At 46.5% G+C, this 14,017-nt stretch overlaps 1 protein-coding gene across 1 annotated transcript in view; it reads left to right on the forward strand.

The window, feature by feature from the left end:
• Window positions 1-14,017, forward strand: part of FER1L6 (fer-1 like family member 6) — a 478,947-nt gene that overhangs the window by 437,328 nt on the left and 27,602 nt on the right. The window contains 2 exon segments of the mRNA XM_063924401.1: window positions 11,093-11,247; window positions 12,950-13,092. Coding sequence (XP_063780471.1) covers window positions 11,093-11,247; window positions 12,950-13,092 — 298 coding nt within the window.

A 14,017-nucleotide genomic window follows, 5' to 3' on the forward strand; every position in this document is an offset into this window, starting at 1 on the left:
CGGAGGAATTGATTATAATTCATTTTAATGAACATCATCTTCTCCACATTTTCTGGATGTAACCTCGTACGCCGATTGCTGACAAGGTGAGCGGCGGCACTAAACACTCTTTCGGAGTACACACTTGTGGGAGGGCAACTTAGGTAGAATAAAGCCAGTTTGTGCAAGGGCCTCCAAATTGCCTCTTTTTCCTGCCAGTATAAGTACGGACTGTGTGACGTGCCTACTTGGATGCGGTCACTCATATAATCCTCCACCATTCTATCAATGTTGAGAGAATCATATGCAGTGACAGTAGACGACATGTCCGTAATCGTTGTCAGGTCCTTCAGTCCGGACCAGATGTCAGCATCAGCAGTCGCTCCAGACTGCCCTGTATCACCGCCAGCGGGTGGGCTCGGAATTCTGAGCCTTTTCCTCGCACCCCCAGTTGCGGGAGAATGTGAAGGAGGAGATGTTGACAGGTCGCGTTCCGCTTGACTTGACAATTTTGTCACCAGCAGGTCTTTCAACCCCAGCAGACCTGTGTCTGCCGGAAAGAGAGATCCAAGGTAGGCTTTAAATCTAGGATCGAGCACGGTGGCCAAAATGTAGTGCTCTGATTTCAACAGATTGACCACCCGTGAATCCTTGTTAAGCGAATTAAGGGCTGCATCCACAAGTCCCACATGCCTAGCGGAATCGCTCCGTGTTAGCTCCTTCTTCAATGCCTCCAGCTTCTTCTGCAAAAGCCTGATGAGGGGAATGACCTGACTCAGGCTGGCAGTGTCTGAACTGACTTCACGTGTGGCAAGTTCAAAGGGCATCAGAACCTTGCACAACGTTGAAATCATTCTCCACTGCACTTGAGACAGGTGCATTCCATCTCCTATATCGTGCTCAATTGTATAGGCTTGAATGGCCTTTTGCTGCTCCTCCAACCTCTGAAGCATATAGAGGGTTGAATTCCACCTCGTTACCACTTCTTGCTTCAGATGATGGCAGGGCAGGTTCAGTAGTTTTTGGTGGTGCTCCAGTCTTCTGTACGTGGTGCCTGTACGCCGAAAGTGTCCCGCAATTTTTCTGGCCACCGACAGCATCTCTTGCACGCCCCTGTCGTTTTTTAAAAAATTCTGCACCACCAAATTCAAGGTATGTGCAAAACATGGGACGTGCTGGAATTTGCCCATATTTAATGCACACACAATATTGCTGGCGTTGTCCGATGCCACAAATCCACAGGAGAGTCCAATTGGGGTAAGCCATTCCGCGATGATCTTCCTCAGTTGCCGTAAGAGGTTTTCAGCTGTGTGCGTATTCTGGAAAGCGGTGATACAAAGCGTAGCCTGCCTAGGAAAGAGTTGGCGTTTGCGAGATGCTGCTACTGGTGCCGCCGCTGCTGTTCTTGCGGCGGGAGTCCATACATCTACCCAGTGGGCTGTCACAGTCATATAGTCCTGACCCTGCCCTGCTCCACTTGTCCACATGTCCGTGGTTAAGTGGACATTGGGTACAACTGCATTTTTTAGGACACTGGTGAGTCTTTTTCTGACGTCCGTGTACATTCTCGGTATCGCCTGCCTAGAGAAGTGGAACCTAGATGGTATTTGGTAACGGGGGCACACTGCCTCAATAAATTGTCTAGTTCCCTGTGAACTAACGGCGGATACCGGACGCACGTCTAACACCAACATAGTTGTCAAGGACTCAGTTATCCGCTTTGCAGTAGGATGACTGCTGTGATATTTCATCTTCCTCGCAAAGGACTGTTGAACAGTCAATTGCTTACTGGAAGTAGTACAAGTGGGCTTACGACTTCCCCTCTGGGATGACCATCGACTCCCAGCGGCAACAACAGCAGCGCCAGCAGCAGTAGGCGTTACACGCAAGGATGCATCGGAGGAATCCCAGGCAGGAAAGGACTCGTCAGACTTGCCAGTGACATGGCCTGCAGGACTATTGGCATTCCTGGGGAAGGAGGAAATTGACACTGAGGGAGTTGGTGGGGTGGTTTGCGTGAGCTTGGTTACAAGAGGAAGGGATTTACTGGTCAGTGGACTGCTTCCGCTGTCACCCAAAGTTTTTGAACTTGTCACTGACTTATTATGAATGCGCTGCAGGTGACGTATAAGGGAGGATGTTCCGAGGTGGTTAACGTCCTTACCCCTACTTATTACAGCTTGACAAAGGGAACACACGGCTTGACACCTGTTGTCCGCATTTCTGGTGAAATACCTCCACACCGAAGAGCTGATTTTTTTGGTATTTTCACCTGGCATGTCAACGGCCATATTCCTCCCACGGACAACAGGTGTCTCCCCGGGTGCCTGACTTAAACAAACCACCTCACCATCAGAATCCTCCTGGTCAATTTCCTCCCCAGCGCCAGCAACACCCATATCCTCCTCATCCTGGTGTACTTCAACACTGACATCTTCAATCTGACTATCAGGAACTGGACTGCGGGTGCTCCTTCCAGCACTTGCAGGGGGCATGCAAATAGTGGAAGGCGCATGCTCTTCACGTCCAGTGTTGGGAAGGTCAGGCATCGCAAACGACACAATTGGACTCTCCTTGTGGATTTGGGATTTCAAAGAACGCACAGTTCTTTGCGGTGCTTTTGCCAGCTTGAGTCTTTTCAGTTTTCTAGCGAGAGGCTGAGTGCTTCCATCCTCATGTGAAGCTGAACCACTAGCCATGAACATAGGCCAGGGCCTCAGCCGTTCCTTGCCACTCCGTGTGGTAAATGGCATATTGGCAAGTTTACGCTTCTCCTCCGACAATTTTATTTTAGGTTTTGGAGTCCTTTTTTTTCTGATATTTGGTGTTTTGGATTTGACATGCTCTGTACTATGACATTGGGCATCGGCCTTGGCAGACGACGTTGCTGGCATTTCATCGTCTCGGCCATGACTAGTGGCAGCAGCTTCAGCACGAGGTGGAAGTGGATCTTGATCTTTCCCTAATTTTGGAACCTCAACTTTTTTGTTCTCCATATTTTATAGGCAGAACTAAAAGGCACCTCAGGTAAACAATGGAGATGGATGGATTGGATACTAGTATACAATTATGGACGGACTGCCACGGTTAGGTGGTATAAAAAAACCACGGTTAGGTGGTATATATTATAATAATAATACAATTATGGATGGACGGACTGCCTGCCGACTGCCGACACAGAGGTAGCCACAGCCGTGAACTACCGCACTGTACACTGGTTGATAAAGAGATAGTAGTATACTCGTAACAACTAGTATGACACTATGACGACGGTATAAAGAATGGAAAAAAAACCACGGTTAGGTGGTATATATTATAATAATAATACAATTATGGATGGACGGACTGCCTGCCGACTGCCGACACAGAGGTAGCCACAGCCGTGAACTACCGCACTGTACACTGGTTGATAAAGAGATAGTAGTATACTCGTAACAACTAGTATGACACTATGACGACGGTATAAAGAATGAAAAAAAAACCACGGTTAGGTGGTATATATTATAATAATAATACAATTATGGATGGACGGACTGCCTGCCGACTGCCGACACAGAGGTAGCCACAGCCGTGAACTACCGCACTGTACACTGGTTGATAAAGAGATAGTAGTATACTCGTAACAACTAGTATGACACTATGACGACGGTATAAAGAATGAAAAAAAAACCACGGTTAGGTGGTATATATTATAATAATAATACAATTATGGATGGACGGACTGCCTGCCGACTGCCGACACAGAGGTAGCCACAGCCGTGAACTACCGCACTGTACACTGGTTGATAAAGAGATAGTAGTATACTCGTAACAATTAGGATGACACTATGACGGTATAAAGAATGAAAAAAAAAACCACGGTTAGGTGGTAGGTATATAATAATAAATAATACAATTCTGGTCGGACGGACTGCCTGCCGTGTGCCGACACAGAGGTAGCCACAGCCGTGAACTACCGCACTGTACACTGGTTGATAAAGAGATAGTAGTATACTCGTAACAATTAGGATGACACTATGACGGTATAAAGAATGAAAAAAAAAACCACGGTTAGGTGGTAGGTATATAATAATAAATAATACAATTCTGGTCGGACGGACTGCCTGCCGTGTGCCGACACAGAGGTAGCCACAGCCGTGAACTACCGCACTGTACACTGGTTGATAAAGAGATAGTAGTATACTCGTAACAATTAGGATGACACTATGACGGTATAAAGAATGAAAAAAAAACCACGGTTAGGTGGTAGGTATATAATAATAAATAATACAATTCTGGTCGGACGGACTGCCTGCCGTGTGCCGACACAGAGGTAGCCACAGCCGTGAACTACCGCACTGTACACTGGTTGATAAAGAGATAGTAGTATACTCGTAACAATTAGGATGACACTATGACGGTATAAAGAATGAAAAAAAAAACCACGGTTAGGTGGTAGGTATATAATAATAAATAATACAATTCTGGTCGGACGGACTGCCTGCCGTGTGCCGACACAGAGGTAGCCACAGCCGTGAACTACCGCACTGTACACTGGTTGATAAAGAGATAGTAGTATACTCGTAACAATTAGGATGACACTATGACGGTATAAAGAATGAAAAAAAAAACCACGGTTAGGTGGTAGGTATATAATAATAAATAATACAATTCTGGTCGGACGGACTGCCTGCCGTGTGCCGACACAGAGGTAGCCACAGCCGTGAACTACCGCACTGTACACTGGTTGATAAAGAGATAGTAGTATACTCGTAACAATTAGGATGACACTATGACGGTATAAAGAATGAAAAAAAAACCACGGTTAGGTGGTAGGTATATAATAATAAATAATACAATTCTGGTCGGACGGACTGCCTGCCGTGTGCCGACACAGAGGTAGCCACAGCCGTGAACTACCGCACTGTACTGTGTCTGCTGCTAATATAGACTGGTTGATATTTAAAGAGATATTAGTAGTATACAACAATACTATACTGGTGGTCAGGCACTGGTCACCACTCCTGCAGCAAAAGTGTGCACTGTTAATTAATATAATTGTACTCCTGGCTCCTGCTAACAACCTGCAGTGCTCCCCAGTCTCCCCCACAATTAATTATAAGCTTTTAATTTATACATTGATGACTGTGCAGCACACTGGGCTGAGCTGAGTGCACACAGACTGAGTCACACTGTGTGACTGACTGTGCTGTGTATCGTTTTTTTTTTCAGGCAGAGAACGGATATAGCAGAGAGAAGTGAACGGATATATTATATTAAATAAAAGTTAACTAGCAACTGCACTGGTCACTGACTGTGGTAAACTAACTCTGTCTGCGACTCTGCACAATCTCTCTCTCTCTATCTAATCTATCTCTATTCTAATGGAGAGGACGCCAGACACGTCCTCTCCCTATCAATCTCAATGCACGAGTGAAAATGGCGGCGACGCGCGGCTCCTTATATAGAATCCGAGTCTCGCGATAGAATCCGAGCCTCGCGAGAATCCGACAGCGTCATGATGACGTTCGGGCGCGCTCGGGTTAACCGAGCAAGGCGGGAAGATCCGAGTCGCTCGGACCCGTGAAAAAAAACATGAAGTTCGGGCGGGTTCGGATTCCGAGGAACCGAACCCGCTCATCTCTAGTAATAAGTAGGGGTAAGGACGTTAACCACCTCGGAACATCCTCCCTTATACGTCACCTGCAGCGCATTCATAATAAGTCAGTGACAAGTTCAAAAACTTTGGGCGACAGCGGAAGCAGTCCACTGACCAGTAAATCCCTTCCTCTTGTAACCAAGCTCACGCAAACCACCCCACCAACTCCCTCAGTGTCAATTTCCTCCTTCCCCAGGAATGCCAATAGTCCTGCAGGCCATGTCACTGGCAATTCTGACGAGTCCTCTCCTGCCTGGGATTCCTCCGTTGCATCCTTGCGTGTAACGCCTACTGCTGCTGGCGCTGCTGTTGTTGCTGCTGGGAGTCGATGGTCATCCCAGAGGGGAAGTCGTAAGACCACTTTTACTACTTCCACCAAGCAATTGACTGTCCAACAGTCCTTTGCGAGGAAGATGAAATATCACAGCAGTCATCCTGCTGCAAAGCGGATAACTGAGGCCTTGGCATCCTGGGTGGTGAGAAACGTGGTTCCGGTATCCATCATTACTGCAGAGCCAACTAGAGACTTGTTGGAGGTACTGTGTCCCCGGTACCAAATACCATCTAGGTTCCATTTCTCTAGGCAGGCGATACCGAAAATGTACACAGACCTCAGAAAAAGAGTCACCAGTGTCCTAAAAAATGCAGCTGTACCCAATGTCCACTTAACCACGGACATGTGGACAAGTGGAGCAGGGCAGGGTCAGGACTATATGACTGTGACAGCCCACTGGGTAGATGTATGGACTCCCGCCGCAAGAACAGCAGCGGCGGCACCAGTAGCAGCATCTCGCAAACGCCAACTCTTTCCTAGGCAGGCTACGCTTTGTATCACCGCTTTCCAGAATACGCACACAGCTGAAAACCTCTTACGGCAACTGAGGAAGATCATCGCGGAATGGCTTACCCCAATTGGACTCTCCTGTGGATTTGTGGCATCGGACAACGCCAGCAATATTGTGTGTGCATTAAATCTGGGCAAATTCCAGCACGTCCCATGTTTTGCACATACCTTGAATTTGGTGGTGCAGAATTATTTAAAAAACGAGAGGGGCGTGCAAGAGATGCTGTCGGTGGCCAGAAGAATTGCGGGACACTTTCGGCGTACAGGCACCACGTACAGAAGACTGGAGCAACACCAAAAACGCCTGAAACTGCCCTGCCATCATCTGAAGCAAGAAGTGGTAACGAGGTGGAATTCAACCCTCTATATGCTTCAGAGGTTGGAGGAGCAGCAAAAGGCCATTCAAGCCTATACAACTGAGCACGATATAGGAGGTGGAATGCACCTGTCTCAAGCGCAGTGGAGAATGATTTCAACGTTGTGCAAGGTTCTGCAACCTTTTGAACTTGCCACACGTGAAGTCAGTTCAGACACTGCCAGCCTGAGTCAGGTCATTCCCCTCATCAGGCTTTTGCAGAAGAAGCTGGAGACATTGAAGGAGGAGCTAACACAGAGCGATTCCGCTAGGCATGTGGGACTTGTGGATGGAGCCCTTAATTCGCTTAACAAGGATTCACGGGTGGTCAATCTGTTGAAATCAGAGCACTACATTTTGGCCACCGTGCTCGATCCTAGATTTAAAACCTACCTTGGATCTCTCTTTCCGGCAGACACAAGTCTGCTGGGGTTCAAAGACCTGCTGGTGAGAAAATTGTCAAGTCAAGCGGAACGCGACCTGTCAACATCTCCTCCTTCACATTCTCCCGCAACTGGGGGTGCGAGGAAAAGGCTCAGAATTCCGAGCCCACCCGCTGGCGGTGATGCAGGGCAGTCTGGAGCGACTGCTGATGCTGACATCTGGTCCGGACTGAAGGACCTGCCAACGATTACGGACATGTCGTCTACTGGCACTGCATATGATTCTCTCCCCATTGAAAGAATGGTGGAGGATTATATGAGTGACCGCATCCAAGTAGGCACGTCAGACAGTCCGTACTTATACTGGCAGGAAAAAGAGGCAATTTGGAGGCCCTTGCACAAACTGGCTTTATTCTACCTAAGTTGCCCTCCCACAAGTGTGTACTCCGAAAGAGTGTTTAGTGCCGCCGCTCACCTTGTCAGCAATCGGCGTACGAGGTTACATCCAGAAAATGTGGAGAAGATGATGTTCATTAAAATGAATTATAATCAATTCCTCCGTGGAGACATTGACCAGCAGCAATTGCCTCCACAAAGTACACAGGGAGCTGAGATGGTGGATTCCAGTGGGGACGAATTGATAATCTGTGAGGAGGGGGATGTAGTTGTACACGGTGATATATCGGAGGATGATGATGAGGTGGACATCTTGCCTCTGTAGAGCCAGTTTGTGCAAGGAAAGATTAATTGCTTCTTTTTTGGTGGGGGTCCAAACCAACCCGTCATTTCAGTCACAGTCGTGTGGCAGACCCTGTCACTGAAATGATGGGTTGGTTAAAGTGTGCATGTCCTGTTTATACAACATAAGGGTGGGTGGGAGGGCCCAAGGACAATTCCATCTTGCACCTCTTTTTTCTTTAATTTTTCTTTGCGTCATGTGCTGTTTGGGGAGTATTTTTTTGAAGGGCCATCCTGCGTGACACTGCAGTGCCACTCCTAGATGGGCCAGGTGTTTGTGTCGGCCACTAGGGTCGCTTAGCTTACTCACACAGCTACCTCATTGCGCCTCTTTTTTTCTTTGCGTCATGTGCTGTTTGGGGAGTAGTTTTTTGAAGGGCCAGCCTGCGTGACACTGCAGTGCCACTCCTAGATGGGCCAGGTGTTTGTGTCGGCCACTAGGGTTGCTTAGCTTACTCACACAGCTACCTCATTGCGCCTCTTTTTTTCTTTGCGTCATGTGCTGTTTGGGGGGTGTTTTTTGGAAGGGCCATCCTGCGTGACACTGCAGTGCCACTCCTAGATGGGCCAGGTGTTTGTGTCGGCCACTTGGGTCGTTGAGCTTAGTCACACAGCTACCTCATTGCGCCTCTTTTTTTCTTTGCATCATGTGCTGTTTGGGGAGTGTTTTTTGAAAGGGCCATCCTGCGTGACACTGCAGTGCCACTCCTAGATGGGCCAGGTGTTTGTGCCGGCCACTTGGGTCGCTGAGCTTAGTCACACAGCTACCTCATTGCGCCTCTTTTTTTCTTTGCGTCATGTGCTGTTTGGGGAGTGTTTTTAGGAAGGGCCATCCTGCGTGACACTGCAGTGCCACTCCTAGATGGGCCAGGTGTTTGTGTCGGCCACTTGGGTCGTTGAGCTTAGTCACACAGCTACCTCATTGCGCCTCTTTTTTTCTTTGCGTCATGTGCTGTTTGGGGAGTGTTTTTTGGAAGGGCCATCCTGCGTGACACTGCAGTGCCACTCCTAGATGGGCCAGGTGTTTGTGTCGGCCACTTGGGTCGTTGAGCTTAGTCACACAGCTACCTCATTGCGCCTCTTTTTTTCTTTGCGTCATGTGCTGTTTGGGGAGTGTTTTTTGGAAGGGCCATCCTGCGTGACACTGCAGTGCCACTCCTAGATGGGCCAGGTGTTTGTGTCGGCCACTTGGGTCGCTTAGCTTAGTCATCCAGCGACCTCGGTGCAAATTTTAGGACTAAAAATAATATTGTGAGGTGTGAGGTGTTCAGAATAGACTGAAAATGAGTGGAAATTATGGTTTTTGAGGTTAATAATACTTTGGGATCAAAATGACCCCCAAATTCTATGATTTAAGCTGTTTTTTAGGGTTATTTGAAAAAAACACCCGAATCCAAAACACACCCGAATCCGACAAAAAAAATTCGGTGAGGTTTTGCCAAAACGCGTTCGAATCCAAAACACGGCCGCGGAACCGAACCCAAAACCAAAACACAAAACCCGAAAAATTTCAAGTGCACATCCCTACCCTATATCTGTTTTTTTTTGCTATAAGAAAAGCCTGTTGATTATTTTTTTGTTACTAATAGAAAAGTGCAAGTAGTGTCATATTCTCCTGCTGTCTCCAAATCTTCAAATGGGCTCTCAAAACCCATGTTTTATAATTAAAGCCTACCAGCTCTCATCCTCATCCTCTGCTTCATGATCCTCGCCCACTGTCTACGCTTCTGTGTCACCCCTGTCTGTCTGCCTCTCATAGAAACATAGAAGCATAGAATCTTACAGCAGATAAGAAACACTTGGCCCATCTTGTCTGCCCCTTTTTCTTTTCTTTTTCCCCCCTATAGATTGTAAGCTCTCAGAAGCCTCATGTGCTTTTCTCTCCCTCACTTATACCATTATCTCTGCCCCCCACCAACTGTGATACCGAAACTTTGAGTTAGGGATGGCCATCAGTGGGTTATCCATTGATGGTCACCATCGATGGTGTCATTGATGGATAACCTTGATGGTGTAAAACCATCTGGAAGGGATCCATCAATGGTTTTACACATCGATGGTCACCCCTGCATTACTGTATAATGAAATGTGGGCCAATCAGAGCCCAGGGTGTGTGGCTTCATTGGTGTCAGGGGGCGGGGCTAAGCTCCGTTTCCTGACACTGAGATAACAAAACAAAAAAAAATTTAATTCGGTATCAGTGAACCATCAATGGCGGGAAACTATCTGGTTCTCCTCCATTGATGGTAAAAGTATTAAACATCGGTCATATACCATCGATGATTTCGAATCATCGATGTTTGATGGCCATCCCTACTTTGAGTTCAGCATGTGCTGCCTTTGTGGGTATTACGAGTGCATGTGCAGCAATGGTTGCTCGTGTATCCCGTGTTCTACAATGTTTTGTATTGTCTTTTGCACATTTTCTTGTTATGTTTGCACTGTCTTTGATTATATACTCTGCAACGTGATACAGAGCCCCTGTGACACCATATAAATAAAGGCTAATAATACTCAAAACTGACTTCACAATACTGTTATAGAAACTGTTACAAAATAAGATGAGAGCTGAATAAGCGTGGGGCTATATAAAAGTCCTTAGTATGTTTGTAATTGGTTTAGAATTTGTCAACTGTTGCTAGGTAGATTAGGTTTGGGGAATTTTGTGATTGGTCAGGATTGGCCTATCAAGGAACCAAAGGAGTAGCTATGTGTGTGCTTTATAAGGCTGGCGGGAGCTTGGCATCAATCTTATTGGATGGTGTTTGTCCCTCCCTCCCCATTTTGTTGTCTTACTCGTTCTGTTTTTACTAACTCTTTGTTTATACGGTGCTGTTGGACGGGAAGGCGCTACAAACCAGTGGCCACGTAAGGTGTAAGAAGCCATTGTGGAGCACATACCCTGTGAAGGGCGGCTAGTATGGCCTACCTCTCTGCTGCAGGACTTTGGGCGTCTGTCCCTGCGGACACGCTCGTAATGTCTTGTTTTTAGAGATAAGACAGTTAGATAAGTTGTACATATTGGTTATTTGCAATAAAGTTATGGACACCTTATATGTTTTATTTCATCTGGACATGCCATAAATAATATGAAATGTCCCTCACTGCTTCCTAGGAAAATATTAAGTTCATTTTTCCTGCGTCTTTCCTTGTAGAGAAGGATACAACGCATGGCGGGACAGCACCAAGCCGACAGAAATACTCACCAAACTCTGCAAAGACAATAAGCTGAGTGCCCCAATTTTCACACCGGGACAAATACGGATTGGGAATAAAATCTTTTCGGGGCAAACGGTGTTTGATGAAGATGGTGAGTACACGATAACCCAGATATAATAATAATAATAATAATAATAATTTTATTTATATAGCGCTCTTTCTCGCAAAGGTGCATTACATACATCAAAAACATAGTACATAGTACAAAGAATTTAGTATTACAGCAGGCAGAAGAATATATATAAAGGAGTATCGACCCTCCGGGGTTCCCCTGATTATAGGAGGGTAAACAGTCAGAATCCTGGCTGTCGGGAATCCCGACACTATTCTGAATGCCGGCACTGGGATCCAGAATGGGTGCACCATCCCAGCGCCGGAATCCTGACAGCCGGGATGCCGAACGAAGAGACTTTGAGGCGCTGGAGATGTAAGGAGGGGGGGGGGGGGGGGGGTTAGGTTTAGTGTACGTTCTGGGGGGTTAGGGTTAGGCTGCGGGGATGGGGTGTTAGGATTAGGCACCCCCCTCGGAGGGTTAGGCTAGGGGGGGTGAGGGTTCGGTTCAGGCAGTGGGACGGGGGGTTAGGTTTAGGAACTTCCAGTGGGCGTGAAGGATTAGGCACTAAGGGGGAAGTTAGGGTTAGGCTGCGGGTAGGGAGAGTTAGGGGTTGGGGAGAGGGGACCACATCCCTTGCTCATCCCTGTCGGCTTTTTAATCAGCGTGATCCCAGCGTCGGCATTTCGAACTTCGGGATCCCGTGCGCCGGGATCTCATACTGATCCCCAGAGGAGATCTGTCTATAGACTTGGCAATTGAGGACTCGCAGTGTCCATAAATCCTCATGTCCCAGGCCGCTCTGCTGCTCCGCCTCCATCTGCCGCCTCCTCTGATTTGTCCTTCCGTTCACAGCATGACTCACTGCAGTCAGGGACACTGTCTCATAAGGGCTCCGGCATTAGTTGCATATAAAGCTGGATGAGAGTTCTCTGACATACATAGTGATATGAGGGTGCTCAGGCATATGAAGGTGTATGGCCCATGGGGGGCACAGAATTGATGACATATAAAGGGGCATGAAGGGAATTATGGTATATGAGGGCTCTGAGATTTGAAAAAGGGCATGAGGAGGTCTGAGGCATATCAAATGGTAAAAGTAGGCTCTGAGCATATAGAAAGGGGGTGAGGGTGCTTTGGGGCATATAAATGGGCATATAGGGGCTCTGATGGCATATAAAGTGCAGAGGACATATAAAGGATCATGTGCTCCCACATTGTAACCATGCTGCGGTTTTAGCCACGCCCTGGCCTCACCCTGTTGCCATGCCCCCTGTCCAAGAGTCTGAAAATAAAATGCATGAAGTTATATTGCTTTGGGTTACAGCAGATCATTGCATGTTGCATTGTGTTACTAATTAAACCCCATTATCCCTTAGAACCTCTATCTGCCTTCCTTATATAGTTTAGCATTTTTCCACTAGAGGGGTTTGGCCAGTTTGATGTTCTCCAGCTATAAAGCTACAAGGCTTTAGTGCCATTCAACCAGTGGTTTGTCATCTATTGTAGAACTACAAATCCAAACATGGCCTGACATTTCTGCAAACGATATAGAGATACGGGGCTGTGATGCGACATCACGTCCTGCCAGCCTCTGCTTTTGTAGATTATACGTGGTGGATAATTCTGTGTACATGGGACCAATACGTCTTATTTACAGAGCTCTCAGGGGCAGGCTGGTAAAATGAATGACCTGTGCCTCGGCTTTGACGTTTTAAGTATTTCTTCTGCCTCTTGACAGATGAGAAAGTGGAATCGTACGAACACCTCGCACTGAAAGTCCTGCGTTCCTGGCGAGAGATCCCGACAATTGGTTGTAACCTTGTTCCAGAGCACATTGAGACCCGAGCTCTGTATCACAGGAACAGGCCTGGAATCGAGCAGGTATGTAGTGAGTTATCAGATGGCCGACGTCACTTACAGTTGTCAGCTGTGTCTTAGTATATAAGACTGGAATGTACGGATTCAGAAGCTGATACAGAGCTGGACATTAATAGACGCTGCGGCTGTGATAAAATATGCAAAAACCCCAGGAGCGGTCATAGGTTAAAAAGACGCCCGCTGCCAGCACCTATGCTGTTGTGATCCAACCTGAATAAGTCCCTAAATACCGTATATTGATTTCCTCTTTACCAGCTGCTAAGTCTGATAAAGTTTAGATAAGCCCTGGATCCTGAGTTCTGAGATTGCAATTAGTGGTAAAATTGTTAAGTAATGAAAAATATTTTCACCTCATAAAACCTTGAAATATCCAATTTGCCAGCACTCCGTATACTGCATATAAGACCACAAGCAATCAGAGAGCCATTATTCCCCATATAGTTTAGTCCAAATACAGGGTTGCGTATCCCATATCCATATATTCCGAAATACGGAATATTCCGAAATACGGACTTTTTTGAGTGAGAGTGAGATAGTGAATCCTTTGTTTTTTGATGGTTCAATGTACACAAACCTTGTTTAATACACAAAGTTATTAAAAATACTGTATTAAATGACCTTCAGGCTGTGTGTATAAGGTGTATATGAAACATAAATGAATTGTGTGAATGTACACACACTTTGTTTAATGCACAAAGTTATAAAAAATATTGGCTAAAATGACCTTCAGGCTGTGTGTATAAGGTGTATATGTAACATAAATGCATTCTGTGCTTAGATTTAGGTCCCATCACCATGATATCTCATTATGGTATGCAATTATTCCAAAATACGGAAAAATCCGATATCCAAAATACCTCTGGTCCCAAGCATTTTGGATAAGGGATACTCAACCTGTATCTCCATATAGTCTCCACATGCCACTATA

Source organism: Pseudophryne corroboree, chromosome 5 (assembly GCF_028390025.1).
Source record: "Pseudophryne corroboree isolate aPseCor3 chromosome 5, aPseCor3.hap2, whole genome shotgun sequence".
In the NCBI taxonomy this organism is placed as follows: Eukaryota; Metazoa; Chordata; class Amphibia; order Anura; family Myobatrachidae; genus Pseudophryne; species Pseudophryne corroboree.